Raw genomic sequence first — 17697 nt, forward strand, 5'->3', positions numbered from 1 at the left:
GTCATAAAGTACTCCCTGGAAGGCTGTTTAATGCTTTTCTTCTGATGAAAGAAGGGAAAAAAGTGGATGGAATTAAATTTAGGATTGGCATCTGTTCCTCTCAGCTTTATTTTAAGAGTGCAGGAAGGTTAATGCCCTGTTTACACTAAGTTAGGAAGAATAGAATTTGAATAATGAATGCACTGACTACTGAAGGGAGGCCTGCCAATGGAAAATTTGCAGAAATTGATTTTGTAGCGCATTAACACTGAAGCGCCTTGAAATCAGTGTTGCTATCAGGCCTGTTGTTAAAATTCTGTTTGGCGTCTCTTTTCTGTTTTTTTTTTCCCATTTGGCAGTGTCCTGAATCCCAACAACAACCAGTGAAAATCCCAGAGTTTGTTAACTAGACGGCACATTCTCCGGCTGCGAGGTCGTGTTTTGTTAGCAAGATAAATGTACTTTCACCAGGTTTGTTGAGCAGACCCTGAACGGACTGAAATAGGAGAAATATAAATCTAATAAAACGGAAGTTCTGAATAGCTTTTGGGATTTTAATGAAAATGGAAATACCAATCCAACTCCCACCAGCTCTACTCTAATAACACATTCACAGATCTAGCAGGAACACAGAGATCAGACATTTTTCTCCAAAGTGAGAATGCATGAAAAAAACTTCAGGCCTTAATCACACCATATTGATTGAGTTGATTACCAAAGCCTCACGTCGCATTTGCAGCAGGCTTTAAAGTATTCTGTCCCAGCTCACGTAAGCCCACTTTATAGAAACAACTGCCTTTTAGACTCAGATTAAGGAGTGTTACACTGGTATTGATGGATAGAGATATGTGACAGGGTCGGTTATCTCCAATATGAACATGGAGACGCTGTCCTTTAAAGCTGTGCTGCTGGGTCTTTTCATTACGGCTGGCTATCAGCAGCCATCGCCTAATATACTCAGACAAGTTAGATTTGATTCATAGGCTGCTGAGCTCTATCTATTTCGCCACGGGCCTCTGTCATCCCATAGATATCAGGACTGAGTAGTGATATCAAATATTTTACAGTAGTTATAAATCACCTGAGAGGATTGAAATGTGGTGTGATGTGAGGATGGACATTTTACAGCCATGTGGATTACGAACACGGTGCCGTGCAGTACAGTGAGGTTAGGCATTTTGCTCCACTGGAAGTGGTTTGTTTTCATCCTATATGTTGTGTGGTTTGTGCCGTCTTATTTCCTGAGTTGCTAGGACACTCCCAGTCTGTCCCAGTGGAGCACTTACTTCGATGTGGTTTATCCTGGGAGTAAACTTACTATAGAACACAGGAGACAATATTACACTGACTAACTTTATGTGAAAGGAAGGAAATGTGAGATAACTACGACTGTACTTTAAATGCAATTCATATATATTTTATATTTTTTGGTGTGTGCCATGATAAGAGCATAGTGTACGAGAGTCTGCAGCCATGCGAGCAGCAATGTGAGGCTGCACTCAAGCACAGCAGTGCTTTTTAAGCTAAACGCTAACTTCAGCATGCTAACAAGTTCACAGAGACAATGCTAAAATGCTTATCTTAAGCAGCTATAGTGCTTATTTTTACGGCTAATTTCAAAACATCTGCTAATTAGGATTAAACACAAAGTACAGCTGAGGATGATGGTAATGGAATTATAGTTTTGTAGCTATTTGGTCATAAACCAATCACATTCCTTGACCTGACGAGGGCGCTACAGGGGAAGTCAAGTATCTTCAAAGTTATTACAATTCAGCTTGAAAATTTTATGCTAATCCATCAAAAAAGTTGGGACATTTCGCTAAAAGCCACCAATGTTAGCCCCATGTTGGCACCAGAGGAAAAGTCATACGCTCACCAGTCAGTAGGATTCATCCTCTGAGGACCATGAATATCTGGACCAAAATAGGCTCACAGTCCCATCCCTGGAGCCCCAGCATGGCTAAAAACCTTGACTCAACTGGCTAAACGGTCCATTCAGACCCCAAATCAAAATGCTTTTTACACCAACACAAGCAACACACCCATCACAATGGCTCATACTGCTTATTAGTCTTTAAAAGCCAAGACGTTTCTGAATAATGAAAACTCCATTTCTAAAACTCTGCTTGAATGTCCTTTGAAACCGAATCATAATTAAAGTAAAAACCGATCCAAGGATAAAAGCTAATAGGACTGCCAAAACTAATATAACTCTGCTGTGGTGTCTCTCATGCTCTCAGGAAAGGTCGCAGTGCGTTTTTCTTATCTCTTAGGACGCCTGAGTCATCTTGACAGAACTGGTAAAGGGTCAGCTTGAAGCAGCTAGCGCCGCCCCTCAGTTCAGCCTTTATTGACACTTTGGATGTGGAGCTTTTCTAGAATTCACTAAAGGCTTTGACTCATCCGGTAAATGGCAGGCTATTTATTGGATAAGACTTTATTTTGAAATACAGCCCTTCTTTGTGCACATAGCTGCGCAGGATGGGTAAATGAGCATTTGGTGTTATTTGCAAAGCCTGTTTTTTTTCCAAATTAATAATCTCAAACAGCTGCAGCTGAGTGTAATTGGTTTAACATCAAGATTTTCTGCCATCATCTGTTGTTGAATGTAATATACGCCTATTGAATCAAACTAATAAAGTATTAAAGATGACTTCTCAGCTGCACTGAACCAACATACAGCTGCTACAGTCTTGTTTTAGGGGTTCAGCTTGCCATGAATTGTAAACTGATCAGCTATTCATGAAGTGTTGTTGTATTTCATGGGGAATGTGAGATTTTTCAGTTAATTTCGAAGTTGCAGCCTCTAAAGTGTAAGCACTGAATTTCAGAAGGAAACGACACAAAGCAGGCTGTATATTCCTGGCTTGGGATGCTGCCACGGCTGGTGTGATAACAGACGAAGTGCGATGTTTCTTTGTGACTCAACAGATGCTCGGAGGAGTGTGTTGGCTTTGAGTAGTTATTGAGACGAGGGAGTGGGAGCAAAGCGGCTGGCTGTGCTTCTGCGTCTTTCCCGACAAATGTCAGCGGCTCTTGAGAGGAAGTAAGTCAGAACTGTGTCAAATAGACGTGTCGAGGCCATCCATCTCGTTATTCTCTTCTCCTGCTTCGGTTCAAGGTGAACCTGGAAGACATTCTGGGTCAAGGAGGAAGAGTGCCACAGGAGAGGGAAGGACGGTTATGTTAGTGTTTTTTGGGGGGGAGGGTTGCTCTTCTTTTACACTCTAATCTAAAATTAAATTACATTTCAGTGGAGGTTTATCACTCCTTGGAGACTTGTCAGGTGTAAGAATACGACGCATTTATACTACTATGTTGGTAAAAGTGTTTTCCCACTTGCACATAAAAGTGCAAAGAATGTGCTCCTTCTGCGTTCTCACCTCGCCAGATACCTGAGCTTCATTGCCTCGTGACACAGAGAGCGTGAAAACATCCTCAGGCATTAAAAGGAAGGTTGGACGGCTCTGTTTTGCCTTTTCACAACAGTTTCATCCAGTTCAAATTAAATGGTGTTGATAAAGGGGTCAGTGTGAAGGTCACCTCTGTGTTTCAGAGCCAAGATTTATAATGAGGACAATAACACAGTAATGAGGGTTCTGAAGGCTGCGAGCTGAGCACAAGAATTAATCTATACTATCTCAGCTGTGATTAAAGCAGTAATGTGTCTGCTTCGTATTAAGGTGATGCTGATTAATACTCTGGACCATTTCTCAGTGCAGCAGGGAAACAAAATGACTGTCGGTGGGCAGGCAAGGCAAGGGAGAGTTACTGAAAACCTAATGGGGGAGGTATTTTCCTATTTCTGTGACTAATTGATATGATTGCTGTAGTCCATGAAGTGCATTAGTGACATTTTCCTCCTCAAATTTGGCTCAGATCCACCACAATTTATTTGGTTTGCAGCACTCCACGCTTGGGTGTGGAGTGCTGCAAACCGAACACCAAGCTGTTTGTAGCATCACAAAACTGCCAGTGTGATTAGCTGGCAATGCTGCTGCATCCTGCTGAACCTTAAGGCTGCACTTACCAATGTTTTTATATTAACAATGGATCAGATGAATGTGTGTAATGTGAAAGGGGTCGCTCATAGTGGCAAACTCACAGAGAATTATCACCAGAATCTGCAGTACGCCTCAGCTCTGCGGGGCTTTAAAACATCTTTCAGTTCATTGTTTTGGTTCAGTCTAATTGCTGGTATCAGTGCTGTATCCAGCTGTAGTAGGCAGCTGTTAAAGCGAAAAAGCCCATATGAATCCAATATACGCTGCCTGCACAGGACCAAACGACAGGCAGACCATGTTAGTGATTTAGCATTTAGCTCCTAAAGATATTTCCTTCAAGAGTTTGTGGAAATCAAAGGAGAGCTAGAAGAGAGTGGACTTAAATTCACCAAAAAGGAAAGAGATTTTATCAGTTGAAGAGAAGCTCTTCATAAACACAAGCTTGGACAACACTGTTGGTGAAAATCCAATTAATGTAAGTCTGCGCAAGCTCTGTTTTAATTGTACTGAAAGTCTGTGAGAGACTAAACTGATTGGTTTGTTTGATTTTGGAAAGATCTGTGGATTCTCCTCAAGCCACAGAAAGCGCCTTTCCCCTGTGATGAGAAGCGGTCTGAAGTGTGGATACAGTTTCGAGCTAAAGTGGGGACCCAAATGGCCCTTGAGCCGCATTAACACAGCCAAAGGTGCTTCACTCCACAGGTGACGCCGCTGAGCAGTTTAATTTGAAGCTATGAAATCACCAAACAGGCAACAAAAATGTCAAGCCAGCTTCATTTGCATGTCCGCTTTTCATCTGCAGGAAAGTAGTGCCCAAACACAGTTGGGGGTGCGATGACCCGTGCTTTAAATGAGGTTCAACTGGCGCTCATAAGAGTTAAATGTTTGACTTCATCTGGGGGCTGGAGATTTCCCCCGGGGACCAGATGGTGTTGGTTCACTTTGAGCTCCTCAGCACATGAGGAGGATGCTTCGCTGTTTGACTCGCTCGGGCTCTGCACTTCAACACCCAATCACACCTCAGAAGAGGGGAGAAAATCAAATGTCTGAATCATTCATTGCGGGTCACAGAAAAGGTCAAGCCGACCTATTTCTGGGTCCTCCGTTGCCGCAGTGACGCTGCCATCTTTAATTCATGGCGGTTGTCTGGGCTGTAGCCTGGAGCTGGCAGCTGAGTGACTGAGAGTGACCTGCCTGCCTGGGAATCCTGAGACAAATTCTCTGGAAAGTCGGTGAGAAATGTGTTCAGTTACACTCCTCTGGACGTCAGGTGGTTTCACATCAGGGTCCCTCTTCAATCAAAGTGACCTCGAAGCCCCCTGACTCCCTGCTTCAAGCTCCTGCTAATTATTCATGTTGTTAAGTAACTTTGGATTTATTCTCTGATGCATTACGTTTGCCTTGAAGGAAACTTTGACATTTTAGGTAATAAACCTATTTGCTTTCTTGCCAAGAGTTTGACATGTCCTCATGCTAAATATAAACCTACAGTCAGCAACCAGCTAACTTAGCTTAGCACATGGACTGGAAGCATCTAGCCTGGCTCTGTCCAAGGTAACAAAGTTTGCCTATTAGCACCTTTAACGCTCAATTGACATTATATATCTCATGTTTTTCATTGTACAAAAGCAGACGCGTAAAAACAACAACTGTTAACTGTTGTTAATCAACGAGCTTTAGTGGCGGGCAGATTTTGTTACCTTTGGACTGAGCCAGGCTAGGTCTTTGACCCTGCTTCCAGTCTTTGTGCTAAGCTAAGCTAACTAGCAGCTGGCTGTAGCATCATATTCAGTGCACAAACATGACAGTGGCATTAATCTTCTCTCCCTCTCAGCAAGAAAGTGAATAAGTGTATTTCTTAAAATGTCAAATCTGTCCTCCAAGCACATAATGGACATTTATCTGTAAAACAGTATTTAAAAAGCAACGTAGCAGCATTGTTGCAGTCTGAAAATGAATTGTCAACAGTGTGATTCACCCCAGAAACATGAAATATAGTTGTGTAGAATGTCACAGCATTATTTAAACAACTGTTATCACAAAATCGTGTGTTTAGATGAAAAGTGCATGAGGAAATGATGATGCTGAGGATGCGGATAAACTCACCGCAGCTGATTTGCTGACTTGTAACGTGCAGCTTTTGACAAGAACAGGCCTGCTGGAGCAGAGAAAAGCTTGGAGCCATCTTTAATTTTAGCAGGAGAGCGCCGTAATGACACAAGCTGTTTAAATCTGCGGACATGGTGTCAAGCTGATGCTAATTTGCTTGCAGGTGATGTTCCTCTCTGCTGTCCCTGCTCCAGCCACGCTCCCTTTTCAATTCACTTGCACTTTTATTGCCGTTGTCACCAGCTGCACTTTTCCAAAATGGCTTTTTTGGCTGACAGTACAGGTGTGTGTGTGTGAGTAGAAACGAGTCAGGTGTCCTTGGTCGCATAATTATAATAAAAGATATGTCGGTGGCCCCAGAGAGTGAATGAAATATGTCCTAAACTGCAGCAGGCTCTGGGAGTGGCTGTCCTCGCTGCCAGACTCCCAGCGTCCTCCTTGGCCCCTCAGACATCGCAGATGGTATCCCGGCACCGGCCAACCACCTGTGAGGGGAAAGTGAACGATCAAGTCACTGACTTCATGTTCGGCCTTGGGTTTAGCCTCATCGGGACATATTTAATGTTCCAGGCAAGGTCAGCCAATCGCGGCCAAATGTCTGAGACAGTCTCGAGCAGCTCGTGCAGACTGAAGTCTGCTCTGAGACGTGTCGGGGTGGCTTGGTAATGCACACGTGAAGATTGTCTAAGATATTAATATGGCTATAATGTTTTCTAATGAGAGACTCTAAGTTATAATTGCTTTTCCTGAAATGACCTTAAATGAGCTTTTCCCTTTAAACACGCTCCTCTCTGATTTCACGCCCCCGTGAGGGTAGACACGCATTCTGTTATGTCCCTGACACGCCGTGTAGCTGAGATTTAGCTGAAGGAGAAGGTTTTGTTGTGTGTGTTCGTGTTCGTGTGTTCGTGTGTGTGTGTGTGTGTGTGTGTGTGTATTACTCATGCTGTGGGGAAATATGTCTGTTTACACTGTCACATTGTAGGGACTCGCCTTCCTTATGGGGACAAAATGCAAGTCCTGATAATGTAAATCATTGCATTTTAGGGTCAGGAATTGGGTATATGTTAGGGTAAATCTGTGTGTGTGCGTGTTGATCCTTGCTTACTTTTTGAGACGATGCACTTGCTGCCCTTAATAGCGTTTAGTTGCAATAAGGCAGGCAGGGGGTGTCATGGGAAAGCGTCTGCCTGATTCACAGCTGTGGATGAAGGCTTTGGAGAGGTTTAGGCCACACTTAATTGATCCGGGTTCCCTTTTCTACATGCATTTCTTGAATTGCTTTTATGCAAACCCTCCATAACATATGGCATGTAATTTGCAAAGACACTCTGAGACAAAACGCTGTGGGATCTGTAGAGCTGCAGGTTTATCTACCATCTCTTATTTCACAGTCTACTGAGAATACAGGCTGCTAACTAGCAGTATATCATGTTAAAAAACTGTGAACTGACTTACTGCATCCATTAACCTTCTGGATACTCCCCGCATACTGTAGTTGTAAATTAGGTCACACACTGCCTATTTTGGGAGGTGAAGCTGCTGCACATTTGCAGCACCTGTAGGTAGCTCGCATCTAGTGCCGCTGCTCGTGATCATGATCTTTATTGATTAGTCTGACAGCTATTTTAATGATTAATTGATGAAGTGAATCAAATTCTCTAAAGATGTTTAGTTTGCAGTCATATTAAATTGACAAAGCAGTGAAGCCACGCAGTCAAGCTGTTTTGAATATAGGTTATATATGTACGAGTTGTCCATAGACAGCAAATCAATCAGCAAGATTTTTTTTTTAAGACAAAATGATAATAAAATTCTGTTTTTCTTCTCTAAATATATTTGGGTTGTGGACTGTTGGTCAGACAAAGCAAGCAATGTCAATCAGGAAAATATTGTTCTTTAAAGCTCCATAACTGTCGAAATTGTAGTTGATTAATTCTCCACCAGTTGGCTCATCGATTAAACGGCTGATCAATCATTTTACTGTAGCACTAGTGTTGTTATTACTAGTATTTTTAACATATAATGTATGTTAAATATTGAGAAACTGGGACACCAGATAAAAATGAAGATTACACATTGAACAGGTTTAAGCATAAAGGATCAGCTGAAAAGCTCTCATATCACCTCTGTTGATGCACTGAATCCCACTGAGGCTGCACATGCTCGACTATCAGCGTTTCCCTTTGATGAGATCTCTGTGATTGATCTGTGATGAGGTTGACATGGCAACAGAGCATCATCACTCAACAGCGAGCGTAGCACTTTTGTGGAAAGGTCATTTTGCTCGTGAAATTATCTTGTAAGCCTAGAATTACACGAGACAATGTGACTATTCTCTGTCAAGATGCTTCATTGAGATATAGCCTGGACACCAGCGTTCCTGCTCAAACACAGTCAGTCCAGCATCCTTTTTTTTTTTTTTCCTCCACCTGAGGTAATCAGCAGCATCCACTGTGATTGCATTTTAATTAAAAGCCGCCATTTTAATCATCTCTGGCATGGTGTTGGAGAAAGAGGATGTGGCGTTATCAATCCTACGTCCCTGCCTATCACACATGCATGCGCATACCATCACACACGCATGCACACACGCACACACAATGTCTGACTAACTATGCTTGGCTGGATGCTTCATTAAATGGAAGGTCGTAATTAATATTGAGAGCTGACAAGGCCTCCCCGAGAACCCAATGAATTAAGCAGGGAAGTGATGAGGAGGTAAAGTTGAATGGACTGACACTAATTGCAGAGCGGTGAGATGCTTGATCAACAGGGATCCCGTGAGTCTTTCAGCTCAAGTGGCTGCTCTGTATAAGTTTGGCCTTGTTGTTGTCATCTTCAAGCTAACTCTAAGATCTTCTTGGTACAATAAGATGGAATACTGAATGGGCCCACAAGCCTTTTTTTTGTACACCCAAAGTCTAAAACCTAAATATGTTCAGATTATTGACACATATGATAAAGAAAAGCAGCAAATCCTCACGATTTAGAAGCTTTAACGAGTTCATTTTTGGCATTTTTGCTTGAACGATTAATCAGCTGCCAAAATAATCAGCCGACTTACTGTTTCAGCTTTAATTAACATTTCCCAATAATTACTCTTTTATTTCTCATTTATTATATCTCAGTTTATTTCTTTCTAATATAATACTAATCTAATATGTATTTTTTGCCCACTTATTAAGTTAACATGACAGATGTGTTAGCAAACAGTCACCTGTTAACACATTCAGCAGACAGGGAGCAGCACTAGCATCCGTTTAAAGCTGCATTTCTGTCCACCTGATGAATGTAAGTCCAGTTGTCCCTCTCCTTTTAGCTCTGTTTGGGGGCTCCACCAACCCCTGAGGAAAAAATCTGGCTCTTTAGTTGCTATATACTCCATTATGTTCGCGAGAGAGTTGCTAACTTTGTCTGTCTGCTGTTTGGTGCTGGCCAGGTGGTGTACAGACTATTTATTAGGCCTGATTCAGAACACTTTGTCTTAAACGATTATCATCGTGTCAGATTTAGCTGCCATAAAGTCTTGCAGTGTCTTGGTCAGGTGACTGGAACATGTCGTGGGAGATGTCACACTCAAGACAATAAATTCAGAAATGGTAGTCTTTGCATCCCAAACTATATTGTAATTTAATCTTCATTGTTAACAAAAAATATTGATTAAAGCAGCCTTAAGCAGTTATACGTGAGCTTTAAAAGATGAAACAGTTTGTAAGGTTTCCTTTTGTGTATATATTGCCATCCAGTATCATATATAAGTGTCGTTATGTATCTATTGTGGCAGGAAATCGATGTGCAGTTTTCAACCAGCAGTAGCATTTTAAAGTTATGGTTAACCTGCAAAAATAGCTGAGTCTGTCCATGAAGATGAGAGATGTATGAGTGAGGTACAAGTTGTCAGAAAAACAATTTGTGGTCTTGGTGTTCGAGCAGCAAGTTGTTTCTCTTCAGTTCAGAACATTCTGCCTTTTAGCTTTGTTCCAGAGAACTGAGTGACCTTACAGCTCTGTTATGATGCCTCACTCTACATCATTAAATAGCCATTTCGCTGACATATTGAAGCCATTATCTCCAAAAGGTGTAATTTCATGAGATGTGCCCTCAGCTTCCAAACAAAATGGCTGCATATTGTTTCTCTACGATCAAGTTCTCACGCAGGACTGGACTTTAACAATTACAACAGAATAATGACCCGAATGATGGATCCGCAAAGACGAAACTTGAGCAAACTCGGATGCCTAAAAAGTTCCCGTCTCGTCCGCACCTGTGCTGATTATCTGCCCTTTCTCTGTCAATTGATTAACGGACTTCTCGCACCTATCTCTTCTCATTATTAAAGAGGTCTGACAAAGGCCTCTCCTCCCACTCAGCCTGTTCTTTATTCACCGTCATGAGCTGCTTGTTGCTGTCCATCGAGGCCACCGGGCCGAGAGGGTGCAGCCAATTACGTCACTGCTGCTGATCAGCCGAGAGAGGGAAATAACAAAGATAAAAGACTTGAAGAAAGAGGGGTGAGGCTTGGCCTAGTTGTTTACAGATTGTTTCTGTGCAGCCAACACCGCAAACGGCATAAACTCTCTAGCATGAGCCTCTCGACTGCTTACTGTACGAACCTAAATCAAACCTAAATTCTATGTTGTTAGCGGCTCATTTCTTGGCTGAAGGTTTGGTTATTGTCTGGGCTCCTTTTGACCCTCAGTGTGCCACTTCATTCAGCCTATGAGACAGAAAATAACACTTCACGAGGAGTTTTTTTTTTCCTAGCCCACAGACTTTTTCTCTCTCAACTCCGTCTTTTCCTGGAAACATGTAAATGTGGAGGATCACCTGTGCAGATCGGCGAGCAGAACAATCAGTCCTCTGCTCGCTGCAACTCCCACGTGTGAAATATGAACACAGGGTACAGCTACCCATAATGCTCCTGCCATCTGTTCATTTATTAGTCTGGAACACCCAGCCCTAGTCCAAGCGTTAAAGTTCATTAATATTCATACAACATTCATATATGGAAACGTTGCCCATGGAGTTGGGGTATTAGTGTCAGAGACAGGATAGGAGAAGTCGCACTAATTGATGATTGATGGCTCTGCCATTAGCAGCGAGGCCCACAGCCAGAGTTAATGTAGTACTAAGCTGCACTTTTATAGACCGGTGGCATATTTAGAAATTGTGACGGGGGGATAATTTTGCACTGCAATTTAGTACATTTTCTGTATATTCAGTCATCTGTTGTATATACTGTGTATGCTAATGGACTCCATTTCTATCCAATATCAAGCATTTTTTACGATTTCATCATTGCCATTTGAAGTATATTTATACAGTCAAATTAGGCTGTTGCTAATTGTATTTATTATTATTATTTTTTATATATATATATTAATATTTTTCCCCCTTCTATTTATTATTCATATTGTCTGTCTTCTGTCTCACCTCCAGGTTGCCTGTTTGAAGACGAGCTCTGTACACCGTATGAGTTCTGCGTCAACGGTAGGTCACATTCAGAGAGTCATGAACGCCCACCACACCTCATTATATTGTACAGCATCCCTGCGGTACACGACCACCATCGACTCAACACAGTTCTAAAGCCGCCCTGGTTATTTTTAATCATTCGGGGATTTCTAGGTAGATAGATGGCCATTGGAGAGCCAGCTGAAAGTTTCAGCTCAGTTAAGACATACAAGTCATGTTTAAAAAAAACAGCATTAAAACATCTGGACTGCAACAGTAAGAAACTGTACGACGTAAACAAACAGTAGTTCATCTAACTCACTAACTCCATCTCTACCAGTGACATGTTTTGCCTTTTATATGTCAAGGTTTTCCCCCAAACCCCGAGTGGTCACGACCTCATCTACAAATCATCTTGTCTTGTAAAGATGGATGTGTGTGTGAGTGTCAGTGGTTGTCATGACAACGCGTCACCTGATGAATAGAGAGGAAATGTCGGGGCTTTTCACAGTGTGGCATTCAGCGGGCTTTTCATCCTGAAGGGGATTGAAAGCATGTCGATATCGAGGATCATCTTCACAACAGAGCCATCGAGAAAGGTTAATGTATTCTCCCATAGCTGACGGCTTCAGCACAGGAGCAGTGGTTCAGGATAACGTCTTAGGCTTGCATGTATACTGGGAATCCACATCCATCCCAGTGCATGTTTGTTTTTGGCCTCACGAGCATAATGATTAAATGCCTGTGCTTTGAGGTTGTTTGTTTTGTTTGACTGAGTTTTGCTCACTTAATTTACCCTCTGCAGATTCATCATACAATCAATTTCACAAACACGATGAAGTCAGCAAAGGCAACGTTTGCTCTCTGGCTGACAGTAAAAATGCGTACAAAACGTGATGTGACCTATAGGAAACTGCATGGAGTAACACGCATGACAAACAATGAAAAACAGGACAAGTGCCAGTTCAATATTAATATGTCAGTAAGAAGAGGAGGAGAGGAGGACACAAGATAACATAACATGTCGAAAGATAAAAGTCCCCAGAGCTCAAGGTGACATCCAGAAATTAATTGTTTTGTCCAATCAGCAACCCCAAAGTCAAAAGTATTCAATGTATATGTTATATGTCAAATATTTGCAGATTCATTTTCTTTTGATCAACTAATTAACTTACTACTAAATGTTCACCTAAGTGCTTGCAGAGACATTACATCTACAGTCAGATATGAACTGAAAAATATGCAAGTCACTTAAAAGTTGTATAAATCAAAAATAATTGTGAATGAGGATAAAAACAGTGTCTTAAAAAGGATATCAAATAACTAAAGAAAAAATGGGTCTTAAAGAAATAGTGAGATGAGAAGATTGATAGCACTCTCTCATCTGTACGGTAAATATGAAGCTACAGCTAGCAGCCTGCTAGCTTAGCTTAGTTTAACGTAAAGACTGGAAGCAGGGGGAAGCAGCTAGCCTGTAGTAAAACCACCATACAATACCACATGACACCCTGCCCCTTGTAACTTTTACATTTCAGACTTTCTAACACTAAACAAGGCTATTTGTTAATTAGGGAGCTTTAGAGGTGCTGGTCAGAGGATTTTGTTAAGAGCTAGGCTAGCTGTCTTGATGCTAAGTTAAGATAACTGTCCGCTGGCTGTAGCTACAATTAGCATACAGACATGAGAGTGGTATCAATCTTGTTTGTTTGTGAGATGTTTTGCAAAAGATATATCTGTGGAGGGCTAAGGTCTAATAGGGCGGAGGAGTCTGTAGTCTTTGGGTTTGCAGCATGTTAGAGAAGCAAATTTGGATATTTCTACCCTTATTTCCATATTAACCCAGTTATGGAGCGCACAGCGCTGAAGAGAAATCTAAAAACCTGACTTTAATTACACCGGCTGCATTGGTACAGAGCTGTGTGTAGCCTAATAGAGGGAAATTGCTGACACCTCGACAGAAACATCCCCCAGAGGCAGAGAGGAGGGTCGTGGTGGGTGTGGAAGTTCCATATTACATTAGACTATCATGCAAATCATGCAAAGCTATGATATGGTCATTTCTTTCGAGATTTAATGCGCGTCTTCTCCCACATCTTTTCATCTTCAATTTTATTTTTTTAACCACGCTTTGGCCCAAGGAGCAGCACTCACATTATCCCTCTCACGCTGAAATGTAATTACAGGCGCTATGCTTGATAAAGGCAAACATATACAGGCAAGAAAGACTAATGTTGGATTAATGTTGTACCTAATATGCAAGTAATGAGACATTATTTAGCTTCATAACCTTGTGCGCATACTCAATCTACGCTCTGTCACTCTCCATCAGACTCCTGATGAGCAGCAGCCTCAGCACAGACAGAGGATGAGTGGGAGTAACTAGGTCTACCACTTCAACTCATCCCCAGGTCCCTGAAGGAGTAACCTGGTTTATTCTGGGCTGGGCCAACCATGCTCTTCCTCACCCGTGCTGTTGCCATGCAAGGTGGCTGAGGGGAGGGAATGTCTGGATGTTGCTAATCAGCACCATTTTATGTGTGGTTGATGATCACTTATGGTGCTTTTACCTTAAAAAAAAAAAACAAAAAAAAAAAAACGGTGTTTTCATGTTTCGCTCTTTTACAACATCGAATCGGTAGATTTAATGGGGCTTTTTTTTAAACACTGATCAGCAGAAAAAAGCCTACAGATCTTAAAAAGGCAGTGTAAATTAATTTACAAATACTCAAAACATCTCTGGTGCAGCCAGTTGGATGTTGGCTAAACCTTGTACAGAAGCTACTAGTGATAGCATTTGCCTGTTATGCTTGGCGGCACATACGAATAATGCTGGCAGGTTTACCACCCAAAATTCTTCATGATTTTCCAACAAATGGGTCTCTAATTTCACACGTAAGTAAATGAAAGCAGACTTTTCATTTCTGGCAGACGACTGAAATGACTGTTGCTAGCAGTCTTGAACAGCTGTGGCTAGCTAGTGTAAGCTAATGCTAATGCTCAAACTGTACGGGTTGAATGAAACCTCTGTCTCTAAAATGACCCTTTTAATGTTTCAAGCTTTGTTTTAAAAAACCAAGAACCTTGTAAAATGCAAATTGTATAATGCTCAAAGAACATAGGCATATGAAAATAGCATTGCTTGTGTATTGCAGGTTAGCATGTGTTAGCTGTAGTATTACATTACATTATTATAAACAAAATGAAAAATTGGGACAAGACTGTAAAGACTGCTGCTAAAGGTGCATGTAGAACAGTAAACTGACTTAGAGGGGGTGAATACTTACGCAAACAGGCATTTTCTGTTTTATATTTGTGGTTAATTTTGATCAATTTGCCGCATTAGGACTAATTTAATCAATTGTTGCACTAGCAGCAGCTGAATAAATGAAGAGTCCATTTTCGGAAAAAGTTTCCTCAGTATGTTCTTCTGCTGCTGTTGTGTCATTGATTAAGTAGGTCAATTAACACCCTCCATATATCATTTGATCTTCTGCTGCTGCGTCCCGTTTTGGAACCAACGTCTTCAGATCTTTATTTCCATCTTCAGAGGAATACTTTCCTCGAGATTCCTCTAAAGGGTATGTGATTACCCTGAGACCGGAAGTGCATTTTAATTTGATGCAATTCTCTGGAGTCTGTGGCTTACTGCTATGATAAGCTAACCTAAAGTACAGCGGATAAGTGCTACATGATTCCCTGAGGGCACCGGTTGGCTCCTATTAAACACTTAACCAACAGCGTTTTATCGATTGGCGGTTATCTTGCTTCCACTTGGGCCAATATTGTCTGAAACGTCTGCACTGTATTTTAGATTTAAACGATTTAGGTGATGCTTCTATTGATCGAAGCTTGCAACAAGTTCAACTGCAGCATAAACACTTTAAGTAACCACTACAAAATCTATAATCCCAAACAATCTGCATGGGCAGAGAAGGAACGCCAAGGCAGGAGATGCAAATCCAAGAATAATCAAACAAGAAGTGATCAGTGAGGAAACACTTAAGTAGCTCTTAGGTTGCAAATATGTGGGGCTGTAATGGAAGAAGTAAACAGATATGTTAAAAATAAATGTAATAATAGACCTAATTTATATTCCACTGCCAAACTGAATAAGCAGCATGTTTTGATGTCGCTCTGAGAGTCTGGTTTATCTTTATTAATTTCTGTATTTACATGTAGATTGCATTGCATGCATAATGTAATTATCATTTCAAAGCCACAATTTTCACATAAAAAGGCTGTAAACACTTCATTAATCATATCCTGATCACTATAGCTTTTGTTTCTGTTCTTTTCTTTATTAGCAGACTACATCTGGACGGTCTCGGTGCATTGATTTAGGCCTATTCATTTTCATGACATGAGTTGCACAGCTAATACACCTGTTCCAATACGTCTTAATTTGTCTCCTGGGTCCGTCTTCCCCTCCTTCCAACGTACAGTCTTTTGGAATTGCTTTGCTGACTGTCAGCATTAGTGTTTGCTCCTGTTATCCCAGAGCATTAGCTTTCACAGTTTAAATAGCTTTAGCAGCAGCCGGGTGTCACAGTGGGAGGAGAGACAGTGTCTGGATTTAGAGCTCTTTACCTTTTTTGGCTGAAAATCTTCGTCTTTATTCCTGTCAACATGGAACTTATCCAGACATCGCTTCTCTTTAGTGAGAGTGACACTCATTTGTTGGATTGTACATCCAAGGACTCATTGGTTGACTGGTTATATGGCCTGTTTTATGCATTATTGATTACATTGATCAAGGCTCATTTGCATTGCAGTTGCTGTTTCTTCATCACAGTGACAGCATTAGTCTTGTCTTGCAAGGAGGCACAAATTGATCTATTGTCAGCTTAATATTTCCTTAAACGTGACAGATGATCTATAGAAAATCTATGTGTTCTGCTCTGCTTGATAGACTTTGAATGTGTTGTACCTACAAACAACCCCAGTTCCAAAAAAGTTGGGATGCTATACAAAACAGGATTGAAACACAATGTGATCATGTCCTTTTGGACATATACAGTATATAAAACAGTATAAGCACAATAAATTTCATATTTTACCTCATCAGCTTCATTGATTTTCATAAATATATGGGAGACCTCTCTGATATTTAATTGCACTACATTTCTGTTTTATTTCCAGACTAAGACAAACCTCCATGCACTAAACACATGCTGCGCTCCCCCAAGCCTGAAATTAAAATGTTTTAGCTGTCAGAAACAGGGAGAAAAAAAATCTGTTTCCTGCAAACTGTCAACTACAAAGAGCTGTTGTGGCTTGTTTTGATAATCTCAGTATTGTGAATATACACGATAAAGTGACAGAACGGCGCTCTGTGATTCATCATGCATGTGGCTCTGAATGGCTCAGCATCACCTCGAGAAATCAATCAACTGTTGTGTTTGCCAAACATGAATTTCTTTGTTGTAAAATACCTCTGACTTCTATTTTTAATGCACTGAGTCCCCGCGTGTTTGTGTGTCTCTGTGTCTGGTTGCTATCGGGAATGTCCCTGACAACGGAGAAGGAAGTAACATGTTTAACAGTGTCCGTTGCCATAGAAACCAATGAGGGATGCAGAGCATCAAACATTTAACAGTTTCCCATCACTTGTTATGTCACCAGCCTCCCCTCATTCCTTACATAATATGTGTTGTTGGTGTCTAACTGGGAAAATAAATGACACCAGAAGTCCTTAAAGCCTTACACTATAGTGACAAAACCTTATTTTGCCATATTAACCGTGTCACTTTTGATGATGTCATTACAAAAGAGGCGCTGTTGTTGGCGAGGAGCATCGAGACAGTTGACGTCTTGTGATTCAGACCCGTCTGTGATGATCTGTGCATCCGTAGGTGGGAAGTTTTCCTCTGCGCTGCTCGAGATCCCAAAAATAACTCCTCTGCGTTGTGCTGTGTCGTCTATGCTAATTCGCCGCCTCCTGCTGGCTTTTCCCTGTACGGAGCTGTCATTTAACGGGTCACAGGCGAAGGGGGGACGTCAGGAAAACACCCGCTTCTCGTTTAGAATAAGAATTCAATTTAGAGCCTGGGCTGACATCACATTATTATCTTTGTAATTATCAGTCACTGAGTTTTACACCAAACATGGCACTGTAATTACATTTTGCTAGTCGAAGGGGAAAACT

The 17697-nt window shown here is 41.3% G+C and overlaps 1 protein-coding gene across 2 annotated transcripts in view; it reads left to right on the forward strand.

Annotated features, from left to right (window-relative positions):
* The window catches only part of ptprn2 (protein tyrosine phosphatase receptor type N2), a 122896-nt gene that overhangs the window by 3513 nt on the left and 101686 nt on the right, over positions 1-17697 (forward strand). For both annotated transcript variants that reach the window (XM_076761378.1, XM_076761379.1), the window contains exon 2: positions 11538-11588. In XM_076761378.1, the coding sequence (XP_076617493.1) occupies positions 11538-11588 (51 nt within the window). The remainder of the gene's footprint in view (positions 1-11537; positions 11589-17697) is intronic.

The sequence above is a fragment of the Chaetodon auriga genome, chromosome 21 (genome assembly GCF_051107435.1).
Source record: "Chaetodon auriga isolate fChaAug3 chromosome 21, fChaAug3.hap1, whole genome shotgun sequence".
Lineage (NCBI taxonomy): Eukaryota > Metazoa > Chordata > Actinopteri > Chaetodontiformes > Chaetodontidae > Chaetodon > Chaetodon auriga.